The sequence below is a fragment of the Cyrtonyx montezumae genome, unplaced genomic scaffold (genome assembly GCF_038088225.1).
Source record: "Cyrtonyx montezumae isolate F1298 unplaced genomic scaffold, pur_monq_1.0 scaffold_10, whole genome shotgun sequence".
Taxonomy (NCBI): Eukaryota; Metazoa; Chordata; class Aves; order Galliformes; family Odontophoridae; genus Cyrtonyx; species Cyrtonyx montezumae.
This window is the reverse complement of record NW_027071826.1, coordinates 49,012,101-49,027,632: the sequence shown is the minus strand read 5'-3', so window position 1 is coordinate 49,027,632 and position 15,532 is coordinate 49,012,101. Positions and strand designations below refer to the sequence as shown.

The 15,532-nt window shown below is 34.8% G+C and overlaps 1 protein-coding gene across 1 annotated transcript in view; it reads left to right on the top strand.

Moving 5' to 3' along the window:
- The window catches only part of SBF2 (SET binding factor 2), a 235,948-nt gene that overhangs the window by 156,606 nt on the left and 63,810 nt on the right, over positions 1-15,532 (top strand). Inside the window, exon 17 of the mRNA XM_065755333.1 lies at positions 12,643-12,711. Within this exon, the coding sequence (XP_065611405.1) occupies positions 12,643-12,711 (69 nt within the window). The remainder of the gene's footprint in view (positions 1-12,642; positions 12,712-15,532) is intronic.

The window sequence follows — 15,532 nt, the reverse complement described above, 5'->3', positions numbered from 1 at the left end:
TAAAAACTTGACTCTATCCTGATTTTGTATAAATAATTATTTAGAAATAAAAACCAAAATACTTAAGTAAACATGAAGTTTGGTTGGTAGTTTTGAATTCATGAAGAGATGCCTGTGGAAGCTTGTTCTATATACTTTTCTGGGTCTTCTATTTCTTCTCTCCCGCTTGTTTCAGCATGAGAGCGACACGTTTTTTGATGTTCGTTTGGTTGGTTTTTGCCCTTCTTGTTATTTACTTTCTTGTGTTCAGTATAGAATCATAGAATATCCCGGTTTGGAAGGGACATCAAAAGGTCATCATGTCCAACATGCAGCTGAGGATGCTGATACTCTGAGATCAAGCTACCAGATAAGTTCTTCCCCTAGGTGGGGTTGAAGGATGGTGGGGATTGCTGTGGTTTTAGTTTTCCAGGCAAGTACGGGGAAGCATTTTAGGGGTGTACATTTCTGAGCTCTTCTCTGATGATCTGAGGAGCCAAGACTTATTTTCTTTATGTTTAACAACCTATTCCACACTTCAGCTGTTCTGTATTCTTCTTACTACATTTATCGTTCACTGTTCAGCAGTCTTTTTAAAATCAATATTAAATCTTTTGCATTCGTTTTATCATCACTCTGTAGAGATTTCTCCAAATTAATCTTTTTCCTCATGACTGCCGACTAAACTTCTAATTGTTATTACGGAATAGTTGTGTCTTTGTTGAGATGTTTAGGAAATCGCTGCATTCAGTAAAAGATGAGCTAGAAGCCCGCTGTTCTGTAACTTTCTGCAATTTACATTAATTAATTTTCTTCGTATCTTGGTTTGAGTCATTATCTACTTATGAGACCTATATGCATTCTAGAACTGTTTGCAGTACTGTAGGATTTGCAGTGGTCATCTAATGATTACCAGTATTGCAATATTACTCTGTAGGTTTTCTTTATGATCATTGCTAAGCTGGTAGAAGTTGACAGGTGATATGCTTTCCCCAATACTATATCTATTCCAACCCTCCTGCCTCCTCCCACGTTCCCTGAGCTTCCTTTTCTCTAGTCTGAACAGCCCTAGCTCTCTCAGCCCTCCTTCATGTATGAGATGCTCCAGCCTCATCATCGTCATTGTGGCCCTGCACTGCATTCTGTTCCATAATCAGACATTCCATATCTTCAAATATAAATGTATTTCTAACTGTGAGTATGCACCCAGATTAAGTAATTGTATTACTTTAGGTATTGATAAAAGCTTCCACTTATTTGATCCTGTTATAAGTTCATTACTTCTTTAAGATAACCTAGGCTATGTTTTTGTTGTCTGCTGAAAACAGTTGTGTTGGCTGAAGGGATGCCAACAAAATAAAAATGTAACGCATAGTGTATTTTTGTATTTAACTCGTTCATAAAGGATCTGGATCTAATATTTAATAATAAGGTATTTTTTAGAGATTTTCATTTAAACAAGATGTGCAGCACCTCCATGTTATTGTTGAAGTGGTGGTAAAATTTGGCAGATGCTTAGCTGTCATAATTTTTCAGCTAAAAAAGTCATATATTTTGAAGATAAACTTTCTTTATAAGAAGAAATATCTTTCTAGTTATATACCACATTGCTGGTGAATTATCACCCAAAAAGCAACGCTTTCTTTTAATTTGCAAGTTTATCAATTTGAAAGTTTTCTATGAGACTGGAGCTGTAGCTACATACTGAATATACACATTTATGTCATACGGTGAATCTTACAAATCATTTTACTTTTGAAAAAATTTAGCACTTGTCAACTATCTACTTAATTGACTTCAAAGATAAATTACCAATTACCAGCTATTACAAGAGAAACATATTAGATTTTGCCTTTGTTTTTCTAAAACTATGATATAAGAGATTACTACCTTGCAGTTATTAATAAGGTTTTATGGAAGTACTACAACTGAAGGTCTAAACTTCAGCATTTGCCAAGTGGATGGAAAAAGAGAAGTTTGTTTTGGAGAAGTGTCAGATTTGTGTATTTCGTGTATGAATTCATTAATGTAAACATGATAATGAGTAAGATCAAATGCAGTGAGCTGTGAGTATGAAGTGGTGAGATAAATTTCTAGTGAGATGTAATGTGTGTAATGTTTGTGTCCGAGGAGCTTTGTCTGTTCAGAGGCAGAAGGCAGTTAGCCTCCTGCTCAGGTATGGTGGATCAAGAATGATATCTATTCACAATAAAAAGTTGGTAGTTTTCTGTACTACACTGAAAATGTAGCAGATTTGCTTTTCAGCTCACATGGCCTTGTTCAGGTACTTCCCATATGTTAGAACAACACTGCATTATCCCATTCACATGTTTCATTGCTCAAATCTGCATCGATATGCTGCGTGATAGCTCACTGTACTGCACTTTTGCATCTGACTTTCTAGCTGTGTGGACATGTAGAAAGCATAAATTACTTGTTTAATTTTCTGTGAAAAGGATAAGGTTCAAGAACTGTAGAAGAGTTATAAATACGGGTATTTTGAAGTTGACTAAGGTGGTTCAACAGGTTGTAATACTAAATCAAAATCTGATTTTAAATCTCCTTTCAAAACACCACAGAATGAGATTGGTCCTTCACTCTTCACTGTGCCCTCCAATTTTTCAGCCACTGCAATCTGGCTCGTCTTTCTGAATGCTCCAGATGTGAATTGTGTGGGAGGAATTTTAAACAGTGTGAATGTAATTCAGATGAATACATGAGTATTATCTTACAGTACCAGAATCTGCCTTCTCTGAACTCTTCATTGCCTTCTACTCCGCTTCCATGGTGGGACTTCCCTTTCCCTGTCTATGTGTTTTTTCCCTGTACTTTCAAGAAGATAGGAGTGAAGTGGAAAAGCATTCGGAATAGAGTAAACCCTTCAGGAAGGGTTTATAGCCTAGAAGATCTGTCAGAAATAAAACAATAAATGGTTAGCAGCTCAAAAGATTGTGAAGACCTTCTCTGTGATAAGTCAGCTGGGTACCTTTACTAGCAATAATTTTGGAAGGCTGTGGAATAGGAAAAGGAAAGGATCTGTCCAAGATTCCATGCAGTTTGTATCAGACGAAGAGTTTTACTGAAAGGCTGATGGTTTCTCTTATCACACTTCTGCTTCTTTCATCCATGCAGAAAGCTCAGGGATTACTTACTTTGTCTTGTAGTGTTTGTGTTATAGAATTCTTCGTAGAAAAAAAGAGCAGGAATTTGTTTCAAGAGACATCCATGTCTCTTCAACTAGATGGGCGAAACAGTATATTTTGGGAGTTTGCTTTTTCACTTCTGCAACTGAAGTGGAGGGGGAATGCTTCACAGCATTCTAAACCTTGGATCTCCCGGTGCTATTTGTAAATCCCAGAGAGAAGTATTAATACAATAAATATTAAGACTGAAAGAACTGGAGAGTACTTTCGCAACTGCCTGCTCAAAATTGTTTTACACTTTATCCCATCGTCTTTATTTCTCTCTTTTAAGAAATGGTTCACCCTTGTTTTGATCTATATTCATAGAAAAGCACTTTAATAACGTTAAAGGGACTAAGTGTTAATGAAAGTCTCATAGAAACACCATTCCCACTTACCATACTTGCTATATATTGAACCACAAAAATGTAAGATTTCAAATAAAGCCTGTATCCACATGAAAGGAGCTGCTGCACGTGCAGTGGAAAGTACCATCTGTACACTTAAAGCACTTACGTTTTCCTAAGATTTCTTTTCTGTAGCCTAAATACTACTATTAGAATGTATATATTTCACTGATGAATGTTATCTTAGAAGAAGCACTGTATTAAATCAAGCAGTTCTTAAAATATCGCAGTCTCTTGAGCTTTCCAAGCTTTTCAAAAACATTCTTCCTTGCTCACGCACATTTGATGTCTTAGTCAAGATGGAGATTGCTCAGCAATGTGATATATAGGACACAGTTATGTATATCCTTTAGCTTCCCAAATTTGCATTAGTTATTCTTGTCTGTGAGCCATTTAAACAACTTTTAGTGACCAGGGTATATAACCATAAATTTGTTGTTTGCTTTTTTGCCTTAAGTGTGTTTTTTGAATTAAACAGCTTCTACAATTACTTTTAAGAACTTTAATAAAATTGCAGCTGCTTTCTCAAATGCAACAGAAAGTTGACATTCTAGTCTGTTACAGAGCCTCAAGGTCTGGCTGTAGGTTGGCAGTGAGCAATCAAATTCACCGGTGCAACTAAGGAAATGTCATCTGTGCCTTAGCACATGTCTAAGACCTTATTGGCTTTCTGATTCACAGCCCTGTAAGAGGCAGAATTAAGAAAAAAAAAAAAGCTTCCAGCAGCTGACACTTGTTTTGTGAATCCAGAAATGGAGCTGACCCAATGAAGCTGATCCAAGAAAACTTCTTCTAGAAACAGCTGGTCATTGTCATTCTTGTTGTCCTTTGGTGCAGCTGTATACAGACTGATATTCTGCCAAAACTGTAGCAAAGTGTCTTGGTGCTATCAAGGTTGGTATAGAAAAGCTGAAGCTGTCCACCTGCAAAAGACCTGTGGATGCAATTGGGATGTGCTTAACTATATGTTTGTGTGTGTGTATACATACATAGAGTTGACATCAGCTTTCTCTGATGTGAGAAATTTATGTATTTACTTATTCTGGGTGATTTTCAGTTCTGCACTCTCCTGACCATTTCCATCCCGTGGATAAAGTCCTTAAACTCTCTAATTGTCTTGTTCTTTTGCCCCTTCTATGATTATATTTTTAAGTAAAATGAGAATTTGTAGTGCTTTTGACTTGGTTCTAGACATTCTTCTCTATTTCTTAACTCTTGTTTCCATACATTTTACTCTTTATTGCATATATTTCTTTGAGATTTAATATTGTAAATTTAATAATTTAATATTATCTACCAACTTCTCCTGCCATTCAATTTTCTTATGATGCTTTTTTTTTTTCTGATGTTGAGGTACTTCATAATATTTGCATTTCCTCTCATTTTGATCTTCTGTTCCATTCAGCTGCAATATCATCTACTTTTCCTATTCTTTGGAACTTTGTATACTTTAATGAGTGTGCTGTATTTGCAAACAGCAGTAAAGCAAGGCAAATCATTTTGCACCTTCTTCTGAATTTAGAGCATGGTATTACTTTGACAGGTTTACTGCAGCACATGGTTCCAGGTGCTGTTCATACATAGCCTATACTTTTTCAGTTTGCTTCATCCCATTCTCAGGATGTTGCACTTGTCTTTGTTGAACTTAGTATGTTCTTGTCAGTCCTGTTCTCCAACAGGGTGTGACGCCAGCTAAAAGCAGACTTGCCATTCAGCTGTTACTGCTCCTTCAAATTTTGTGTCATTGGTAAACTTGATTAGGATGTATTTCTTGCCATTTTCCATTTATTTTAATGTAAACATTAGACAGTATTTGCCACAAAATCAACCTCTGAAAACATGGCTCATAACTAGATCTTCTATTTAACTTTAAACCAATGATCACTGTCTTTTCAGTGACAGTCCACCTCCTCTGGAGGTTTTTCAACCACTTGTTCAGTCTCTCTGTAGTGAATCAGACCCAGAGTCTTTTGGTAGACCTGTTGTGTTAGGTGACTGTTGATTCTGCTTTTGATAAAATAGCTGTAAGATTCCTCTTCCATCCAAACAATATCTTCCTAAAATGAAATACTGATTTCTCAGTGACTCACTTTATATACCCTTAGAAATCTAATATTAAAAAGGTATTAATTAATAAGTTCAAAAACCTATATATAGTATGCACTAATGATGTGTGGTGCATTTTTATTGCTAATGTTAAAATTAGGAAATCTCTTAAAGCTTAATGAAGAAGAATAAAATAATGTGAACGTACATACGTATTTGAAAGTTGGTGATTTTGCTAATGACTTATTAGAGATGCTGCTGTGCACCAAAGGGTGCTAGAATACATAGGTATGTGTAGTATGTGTTTATGAACCAATTCATTAAGAGATAATTGGATTACACTGGAATACTGCACCTATTTTAATAGATTTTCTTGTATTATAAACCTGTTTTTTTTTCCTATTTACAAGCTCAATTAACCAAGCTGTCTGTGAAGTGCTTTATAAAGTATCCAGTGTTTGTTTTGCAGTCTACTGGGACATTAGACATACACTGCAGTCTGTAAGTGTATTGTGAATTAATCACCCCTTTCCAACTGAATAGTTAATGAATATTGATCACTATTCAATCGTGAATTACAGTGCATTGTATCATTTAAGTGTTATTTGTCAAATACTTTTTACAAATTACTATGCAGGACCTTTTATCCCAGCTGGTGTAGTTTAAGGTTTGGACAGAGTCACTGTGAATGAAGCCCTGCTGTGAAATAAAAGTCAAAAGGCATCTTGGCATCCCAACCATTTCCTTGGGAGAAGATTACAGCCTGAGTATGTTGAACTTTATTGCCATGGGCCTCATGACAGTATTCAGAAACATGCATGGCATTTCTGTTAAAGAAACTCAGATGTGCTTAGACGCAAGGGATGGCATTCTTGTGTTTATCAGTATCTCAAAAAAAAAAAAAAAAGAAAAAAAAGAAAAAGAGAAAAAGTAATGCTTTTTTATTCTTTTGGGGTACAGTAAAATTTCAGTGAAGAATGTGTAATTTATGCACATGAAATTTGAAGTTCCTTATTTTCTAAATGCAATTTGTTGCAAGAAAGATGAAATTACTAGTCTGAATCTTAGACTGAAATGTATTTGTTGAAGAAAAAAAAAGGGGTGGGGGCACGGAGAGAATAACTCAACGGCTCTTTGAGTAAAATGTTGCCCGTGTTGACTGACGTGCTGGGAGATCAGAAGTATGATGCAGTTGTGTGGAGAAAATATGCTGCATTGTTAACTTCTGAATATACAAAACGAAAGGAAATGTTTAGAAAATCAATGAAAATGATATGCTTATGTGATTCCATCTGAATTGCATCAATTAAATTCTGTCTTTAATATGTTATAAGGGCGGACAAACCTATGAGAATTCCCGATCAGGTAAAGTCAAATATGAAGTTCTTGATGAAATAAAATCCTTCTAATATGGAATGAGCTGTCCTGCTGCCCTGAAAAGCAGGTTTACAACATGTTGCATCTTATATCTGGCATCTGAGGCTTCTTAATGAAGTGGTTCTTATGAAGGCTCCTGGTCAGGGAAATAGACCATGCTATCTTCTAGGTTGGGTGCCATTTCTTTGTCATCAGCTTTGGCACTTGATGTAACACAGTCATTTCACTGTCATGTAATGGCCATATAAAGTGAAGAAAATGTTAGTTACTCCATAATTCTGAGCATAGGTAGCATCTGTCTCGTATAGGTTTCCTCTCAAAGTACTACTATCAGTCAGTAACTTGGTAGCAATTTGTGAAGTTGCTTTTCAGAAGTTCAGGGCATGATTGTAGTGAATGTTAAATCTGGAAACAAGAAATAATAAGAGCTTACATTTTTGTTTTTATCTATCAGGAATCACTGCAACAATACGTAAGTAGAACAAAAGTTAAATTGAAGTAATGAGTAACAAATATAAAATGTGCTCTAGTCATTTATGAGGAAAGATTTTGAGTTAATAGTTTTGAAATAGCCTAAATCCTCATCAAAATGTGAAGCTTTAGAAGTAATGAGAATTACATTCTTAGTAACCAATAATGTATTATAGTATCTTTCATGTTTCTTGTGTATTCTGGAGGATTAGCCTACAAGTAATTAGCTACATGGTCTTCTAAGTATGTCTTCATATCCTGTCACTCAAGAATTGTATCTAGTTTAAGAAGACTTCGTTGAAGTTGGATTTCACCTTCGGTGGCAAGAAAAAAAAAGGAAACATTGATCCCATTATAAAGAAGCAGTATTTAGCAGTGATGCTAATTTTTCTAGGCAAACTGCATATGAATGCCAGAAAGCAACTGTACACTAATTTTCACTCGAGACAATTTTGCTTACTTCAGGAGGAAAACTTTATCCAAAATGTCAGAAAAAATCAGATGCCAGAGTTTAGTTGAAGTTAATTATAAGCTGTTAGTAATAAGTAATGTGGTCAATTAGTGTTGTACTTGCATTTATTTCAGCAAATTCTATTTTGAGTATTGCTCCAGAGGATGGTTTTGGCTGTAGAGTTAAATCTTGCAGTTTAAATACTTCTAAAATTAATGCCTGTTCCAAATATAACTATTTTTTGTCTGCTTTCATTCAAGGCAATGCCTAATTATATTAGATGTAATGAGTACAGTGTAAAACTGGTAGTTTGTTGACATGGATTTTTGACTCTGATGAGACTGAAGATAAAGTGTGTTGATCATAATGTTGATCAGCATAGAATAGGTATTCCTTTTGAAATCCTATGGTGTTTTAGGAGCTTCTTTCAAATCAGAGTGAGACTTGGCAATAATCTGTATTTGAATCGAAGTCTTGCTTTTTTATGTCATGGAAATTAAGAGATTGTGGTGGATCGTGTCTGTAACAGCACCATGGGGATTTCTGAAGTCCTGCAATGTCTTTATGATTCTTTGCTACATTTGGATGTATTTTATGCTTGGTTGTGATAACAAGCCTACCACTTTTTGCAGTTTGATTGCATAAACATTGCATTTCTGTATAGATGCGCATTATTCAGTTCATATAATGAAAACAAATGTTTTATGTGAAATCAGCTCATTGATATTTGATTTTAATTTTGAATTCAGTTGGAGTTCTTCATGGTGAATCCCTACTCCTTTAATGGACCACACTTTTCTAAATTGCTTTGAGTTTGATAGTCAAAAGTATTTCCATAACATGAATGCTATTAATAATAACAAGACTAGGATTCAGTGAAAGTCTGCCTTCATGGTATTATCATAACAACAGAAATTAAATTCAAGCACCAGTGAGATCATCTGAGAATTTGAAGTATTTCACTTGTAATTTTTAGCTAATATACTTACTGTGCACTTAGTTCATGACTGTACATGAGCTAAGTTAGCAAGTCTTAGCACCTGAAAAACATTCTAACAGTTGTTTTCTTGATTGATTGATTACGAGCATAGTTCTGTATTGTAATGAGTACTTGTGGTTTTCATGAAGATGGGCAGCATCCAGTACTTCTTAGGAAGTACAATGCAATAGTGATGATTACTTCAGTATTTTTGATGAAGTGTACATACACCAGATTGTACTGGCAAAACACCACACACATGATCAAGAGCTGCTTAGGTGGAAGGCATTCACTGCGTGTTCAATTCATGGGATAGGCTTATAGATTATTCTGTTTGTTTGTAGTGCTGTTGAATATGAAGCAGAAATGGGTTCTAAATTTTCAGCATACTCAGCTTGCTGTCCAAAGCAGCATACCATTTAATACAGCCATGTTCCTTATCAACCAGCACTTAATGAGAAAGACTTTAAGGATGGCTTTGTAAGGAAAGTTGTATACTTAAGTAGGAAGCTTCAGGTGTTATCAGTATTTAATATAAGTCTCTGCTGGATTTTTATCGTGTGACTAAATGTCAGATATTTTCTGTGGCCTGTCCAGGGAAGTGTGTAAGCCTGTGCATAACTGTCACTGTTTTGCTCCCTTGGACTTGCTCTCGTAGCCATTGGAAGATCAATGGGTGCTTAAAGGAGCTGTTGAATCCAGGCGCACACCTCAAGGCAAAAACTTTACTTGAGGTGGTTTTTCTTTGCTGTTCATTGCTAGGATTGGACTGTGGAGGGTTTCTCAATTTGTCAGTGACAAACTACATTTTTCAAATAAAAGTTCAGGTTGGTACCTGTTCTGAAATCAAGGAAGAGTTGTCTGTCCTTTCCAGTATGGGAGGCCTTGAGCCATCCACACGATCCAAAGGCCTTCGATACCTCGCTAGGTACCAGTAAGCCCGTGCATCTAAGCAGCCTAAATCTGCAGCTTTCCTAGCTGTCATTTCATCTAAGCACAACCATTCTACTGCATACTTAGCTGTGTAGAACATCAAGTCAAATATTTTATCAAGGTAAGTAGTATAAGGAAAAATATTTTTATTTACTTCTAATTCAATTTAACAAAACTACATTAAGCGTATCTGAATTACTCTAAAACTTGCAGTCTCCTGCAGAGTTCATCAATTACTCATCAAAGGAATACATGATCAGTACTGTCAAAATATGTGCCAGGACTTTACCCCACTTAGGTGTGCATTCAAAGCACATGGCACTCATAGCATAATGGAAGTCCAAAATTTGCTGTAATAAGGCGTTGTTTCTAAAAAATTAATTATTGAAAATATTTGTTCCTCCCCATCACTACCCTTTGTTTCAACTCTATTGTGTTGCAGTGTAAGAAAACAGCTCTAATTATTTTTATATTTGATTGCATACTTCTGTAAGAGATGTTTTTCATGATTGGTGAAGACATTGGTTTATGTAAAGCAGCTGCATTTCTTTATTCCAAGAGCCAAAATTCTTTAAATACTTGATGTATATGACATTTCCAATACTTTGTTTTGCATGTAAATTGAGAGGACGTGATTTCGATATAACAGCTCCATTAGCTGTTGTGTTCTGTCATGCTACTACAAGGAAGATAAATAGTTAATTTTACTATTCTCAAAATTGCAGTGTTATTTCCAAACTGAGATCGTTTTGCAGGTTTTGTCACATGCTATAGAGGAAAATATATGTAGATAATACCTCCATAGTACAAGTCCAGGGGGTGCTGCTGACACAGAGTATGTGGAGAATTTCATACTTGCAAGACGGAATGGAAAAATAATGCATGATGTTGTTTATGTGGTGGTGACATGTATCTTTGAGACATATATTAGCTCTTGGAATATTGGATGCTCTCTAGGTGAAGATGCATTGCTCAGTTTTTATAAAAATATTTTTATGTGTATTTTGGGTATAAGCCAGAGAGCTCTTACAAATCATTTGAGCTGAAGAATTGAGTAGATATCTTGAAACAATCAGAATGGATTGTTCAGTAACTGGTTATGAAAGAGCACTTACAGAAATAAGGTAATGTATTTCCTTCAAAACTGTGGAGTGTTTCTGGATGTTGTAAATGCTATTTTAATTCTGGCATTTTCATTCTAATTCTAACATATCCTTATGTTAAACTACGAGTTCCACATCGGGATTGCACCTATCTTTAGCAATAGAAAATAGTACAGAAATTGAGAATGAATTGCAGCTGAGGCTACGTCTTCCACTGTTACAGTTTGGACTATCTAAATAAAATGATTCTGTAAACAAATTTTGGGTATTTACATATGTGTCATAATACTGATGGGTGCTGTAAAAACATTTCTCAGTGTCTACTTTTCTTGCTGTTTTCCTCTACCAGATTGGAATGAATTATAAATCTGAACAGTGGCACACCTTTTGTTTTTCATGCACAGTTAGCATAAATCCATTCATGCCGAGTAAGAAAAGCTAAAGCTTTCAATGACTGTACAGAAATAAAGCCTTCTTATCTATGAATCCATTAATACCTTTTCAAAACAGATATCTAAGTAGTATTCTAACTGCTACTTTACTAAAACTAACATCCTAATGATATTGATTACATACTAATGATAATGATTGTTCCTGTAACTTGTATTTTATATTTCTTCACAGTTGCCAGGCTTTTCTATTTAAAGAACTCCAGGGAGGGAATATAGTGAGATGAAGGCATAGATGAAAACTCAGACAGTGGAACACTTGTGATATATCAGCTTTGTAGTTTCGTCAGGTGTTACATAGAATTAATAGAAGAGTAATTTATGTTGAAAGGTACCCACTGCAAGAAGGAATATTTAAGATATTGAAATGAGTTGTTCAAATGGCATGTTGTTTCCCATTCATCATTAAGGGACACACTGGTGCTGATTTATCTGGTCAAAGTATGCATATTTTTGTGTTTCTCAGGGTTGACTAAAAGAGCTGATTAAAAAAAAAATCTAATAAAGGAATAAAAGGAAAAAGATTTTTTTTAGCTTTATATTTTTGTTCTGTTTTTAAAGTCTTAAAAAATCAAGTAGTTTGTTTTTCAGAATATTAGATTGCATTCCAAATCTAGTTTCTTAAACGAGTTCTGTAATTAAATCACTATTTTTATCAGTGCAGTTACTAGATGATTTACTTTGGCCTACCATTTTCAGCCTAGAGAGACATGAAGGGCACACTTGTCTGTGGAATGAGGCATTCTGAGATTGTCAAGAGAATGTGTTTTCATTTTCTTTTAAAGTTGACCTTATGCCAAGCTTCTGTAGAGGTGATTATTCAATACCGAATAGATGTTCATTTCTTTATATAAACTTCTGAAAATTACTTTCTTTGGTTGTCACATCACTTCTGTTTTACAAAATGTCCAAATTTTCTGTGGAGCAAAATGGAAGCAAGCTTTATTGTTTTTTTTTTGTTTCCAATAATACGGTTGTATGTAAATTTTGTTGCTGAATTTCTATTTCAGGCATAGGAATGGAAAAGACTGCTAATAAATTACTTAAACTTGAAAAATCTTGGCAATAGCCATCTAGCAGAAATTGAGGCACAATATGTATGTGCACGCACGCACACACTCGTCTATATTTGCTACATTATATCAAGTGATTAAAATGTACATTACATCTAAGAAAGATAGAGGGACTACACAAGGCTGAAATTAAATTATTCTACACAAAATGGAAAATATTTTGCTTATTTTCTTCATATGTTTCTCTTAAAGGACTGTTCATCATCAGAAGAATATAGTGTTGCTGCAGCCTTGCTACCCCTGACAACTGCTTTCTATAGGGTAAGTTCTCAGTAACCTTCATTAAAAAGCACTCCTGTTTTTTATGTTTCCGTGTACATTGTTGTTAAATGGAAGAAAGTAAAAATGAGGGATGCAGGGTTAGTATCATGTGTTGAAATAAGATTAGTAATGTTTTAATTTCACAATCGAGGAAAAGGCAAGCTGCATTGGATGTATAACAGTTTTTTCTATATGCTTCTGAGTTTCAGTAGAAGTACTGAGATCTTGCACAGTTTCTCTCACGAAAGGTTCACTGAAATCTTTTGTGTAATGAAAGAGTCCCCTACTTACTACTTAACTGAAATTACATGTTCTGAAGTTGTGAGACCCCGGATGTAAGTAGCATAATGTTTTTTTTAATGTTCCAGACCTGAACAAAAAAAATAAAGTAACCTGACTGTTGCTTGCAAAAGCCAGCTGTTAATGCATAATAGAAAAAGAATTTTGTTTTTCCCAGATCTAATCCTCAGGTTCAGTGATGGTCCCTTTTGGTATGTCCCATTAGATACAATTGTTTGGCAAGAGTACTTATTTTGGTATAAAACTGAGTTATTCGTACTAAACACAGTCTGGTGGGTTTTTTTTCAGAGCATAAGATGAGTAGACAAACTCTATAGTGACTAGTTAAAATTAACAGTTTACACATTTTATTTGGAATTTGAGTCAAAGTGAAACTTACTGAAGCCTTATTCAGTTTCTCCAGAGGTTTTCAGTATTTCATCCTTGGCTGGAATGAGTATGTTATACCTGAGATGAACCTGCATAGGAACAGTGATCTCTGTGAATATTCTTAAGAAAAAATGAGTATCGTTATTTAACTCCCTTCAAATTTCCCTTCACAGTATTTTGGAGGGATTCTTGCTGTACAGTTACATGAAACTAGTGTTCCTTTTTCCCAGTTTTGGGAATAAATCCTATCAGATCCTGCTTTTCTTCTTCATAGGAATCTTAGACTTTTAAAAGTTTTGCTACTTAACTAGTCATATTCTGTACTGTCTCTGGTAAGTCCAGAAAAAGGTACAAACTAAAATTCATATTACTTGGGGAATTAAGTGTGTTTTTGTTTGTTTGTTTGTTTTAATTGAAAGAATGTTCTGGCAAAGCTGGTATGTTTGCATTGTCAAACTATGCCATGGCATTTTCTACTGAATTTCTTGTCTATTTCATTAAATTGTCATAAACAATGTTGTTTTTATATATATTCATGCACACACGTTTCAAGCTGTATTTCATTTTCTGTGGACAAGGCACAGATTTTACACTACTGCTGCTTCAATATGCAGAAATGTCTTGCTTCTGTTGTAAGTGTGATTGTTTTTATCCTTTCCAAAAATTGTGAAGTAGTGCTTGGAAATATGCACTTGTTTTCACTGATGTTCATGTTATCAGAACACCATGTTTAGTGCCAGAAGCGTGTTAAATATTATTTCACATGGCTATATTGAAAATACACAATGTTCTTGGTAGCCGAGGATAGATAGGAATTGAGAATCTAATAGTGATGAGTTTTCATTTTTGTGTTCAGTTGATGTTACTGCTCAACTGTAGTCCTGTTAAAGTTAGATTTGTTACAGGCTTTCTTATTGCTAAGAACACTGGAGAGTTATGTCAAACTGTTGTATTATCATCTCTATTTGGTATTATTATGAAATATGGGAAATTACGATTTTTTTTACTACATTTGGTTGTTAATGTAATTCCTGTTACTTTAAATAATAAAAAGAGATTGCACAATGCCACAGTTCCTGTCATTCAAGGACTGTTGTACATCTGAAATGTTAAGTTTCAGGATATGCATTTATTTTGTTACCTCACATAAAAGAGAGCACTAATGAAACAATTGCTTGTTCTTCCTAAGTAGGTTTACTTACGCGGGTGCGCACAGTGCAGACACCAACTGTTTGAGAGGCATAAATGATATGTTTTCACGTGAGTCCAGCAAATGAAACTAAAAGCAACTGAGTAGAAAGGGAAACGTATTCCTAGAGGTGATGTTTTAAGGTTCTAGATGGGTCTTATGAAGTAGTGAAAGCTCTAGCCTTCAGGTATTTAAAAATATTCTTGGGAAAAAAAGTATAAAATAGATAATAAAGAACAAAAAATATATATGTGATAAAAAATAAGATATATATAATGTAAGGAACATGTTGGTGTGATTTGATAGGTTTTGTCCGTATCCTGATGTCTTTGCTTACCTTGAGGTTGCTCTTGAGTATTTCTACATGAATCTAATCAAAATAACAAGACACATTACGCTGTGTGCAGCATCCTGTCCATCTTGGATTGTCTACTGAAATTTCAGAATTGTTACTCTTGAAGTTCGCTGATTGATGTGTTGTAAAACTTGATCAGACGGAAGTAAATTGCAGAAGTAGTCTAACTTTCAGCTGGCAGGATTAAATAGAAAGACAAGAAATCACTACTGGTTGTGAATTTTTGTAGAAAAAATAGTCACAATGCTCTTTACATTATTTTTTTAATATGAGACATGAGCAAAATGTGACTCATCAGTGACAGTGGACTTTTTAATGTGTGCTGTTAATGTCACCAAACCAAACATCTTTTGCTTCTCGGTTAGAAAAAGGTTTTAGTTTACTATTACTTAATACTGTTGGAATTCTGTTTAAAATTGAAACAATATAAATAAAATGTCCTTATACATGAATTTTTCCATGTATTCTTGGGGTGCAGACAGTCCACGCTTTTTTGGCACAAAGTCGTTCCTTTCTATGTGTAATAAGTTAGAAATGTACTATTCTGTCTTGCTGCAGTGAAGAGTTCTTCTACATGTGGCGGGAAAGGGCAAGATGGAAAGGATATA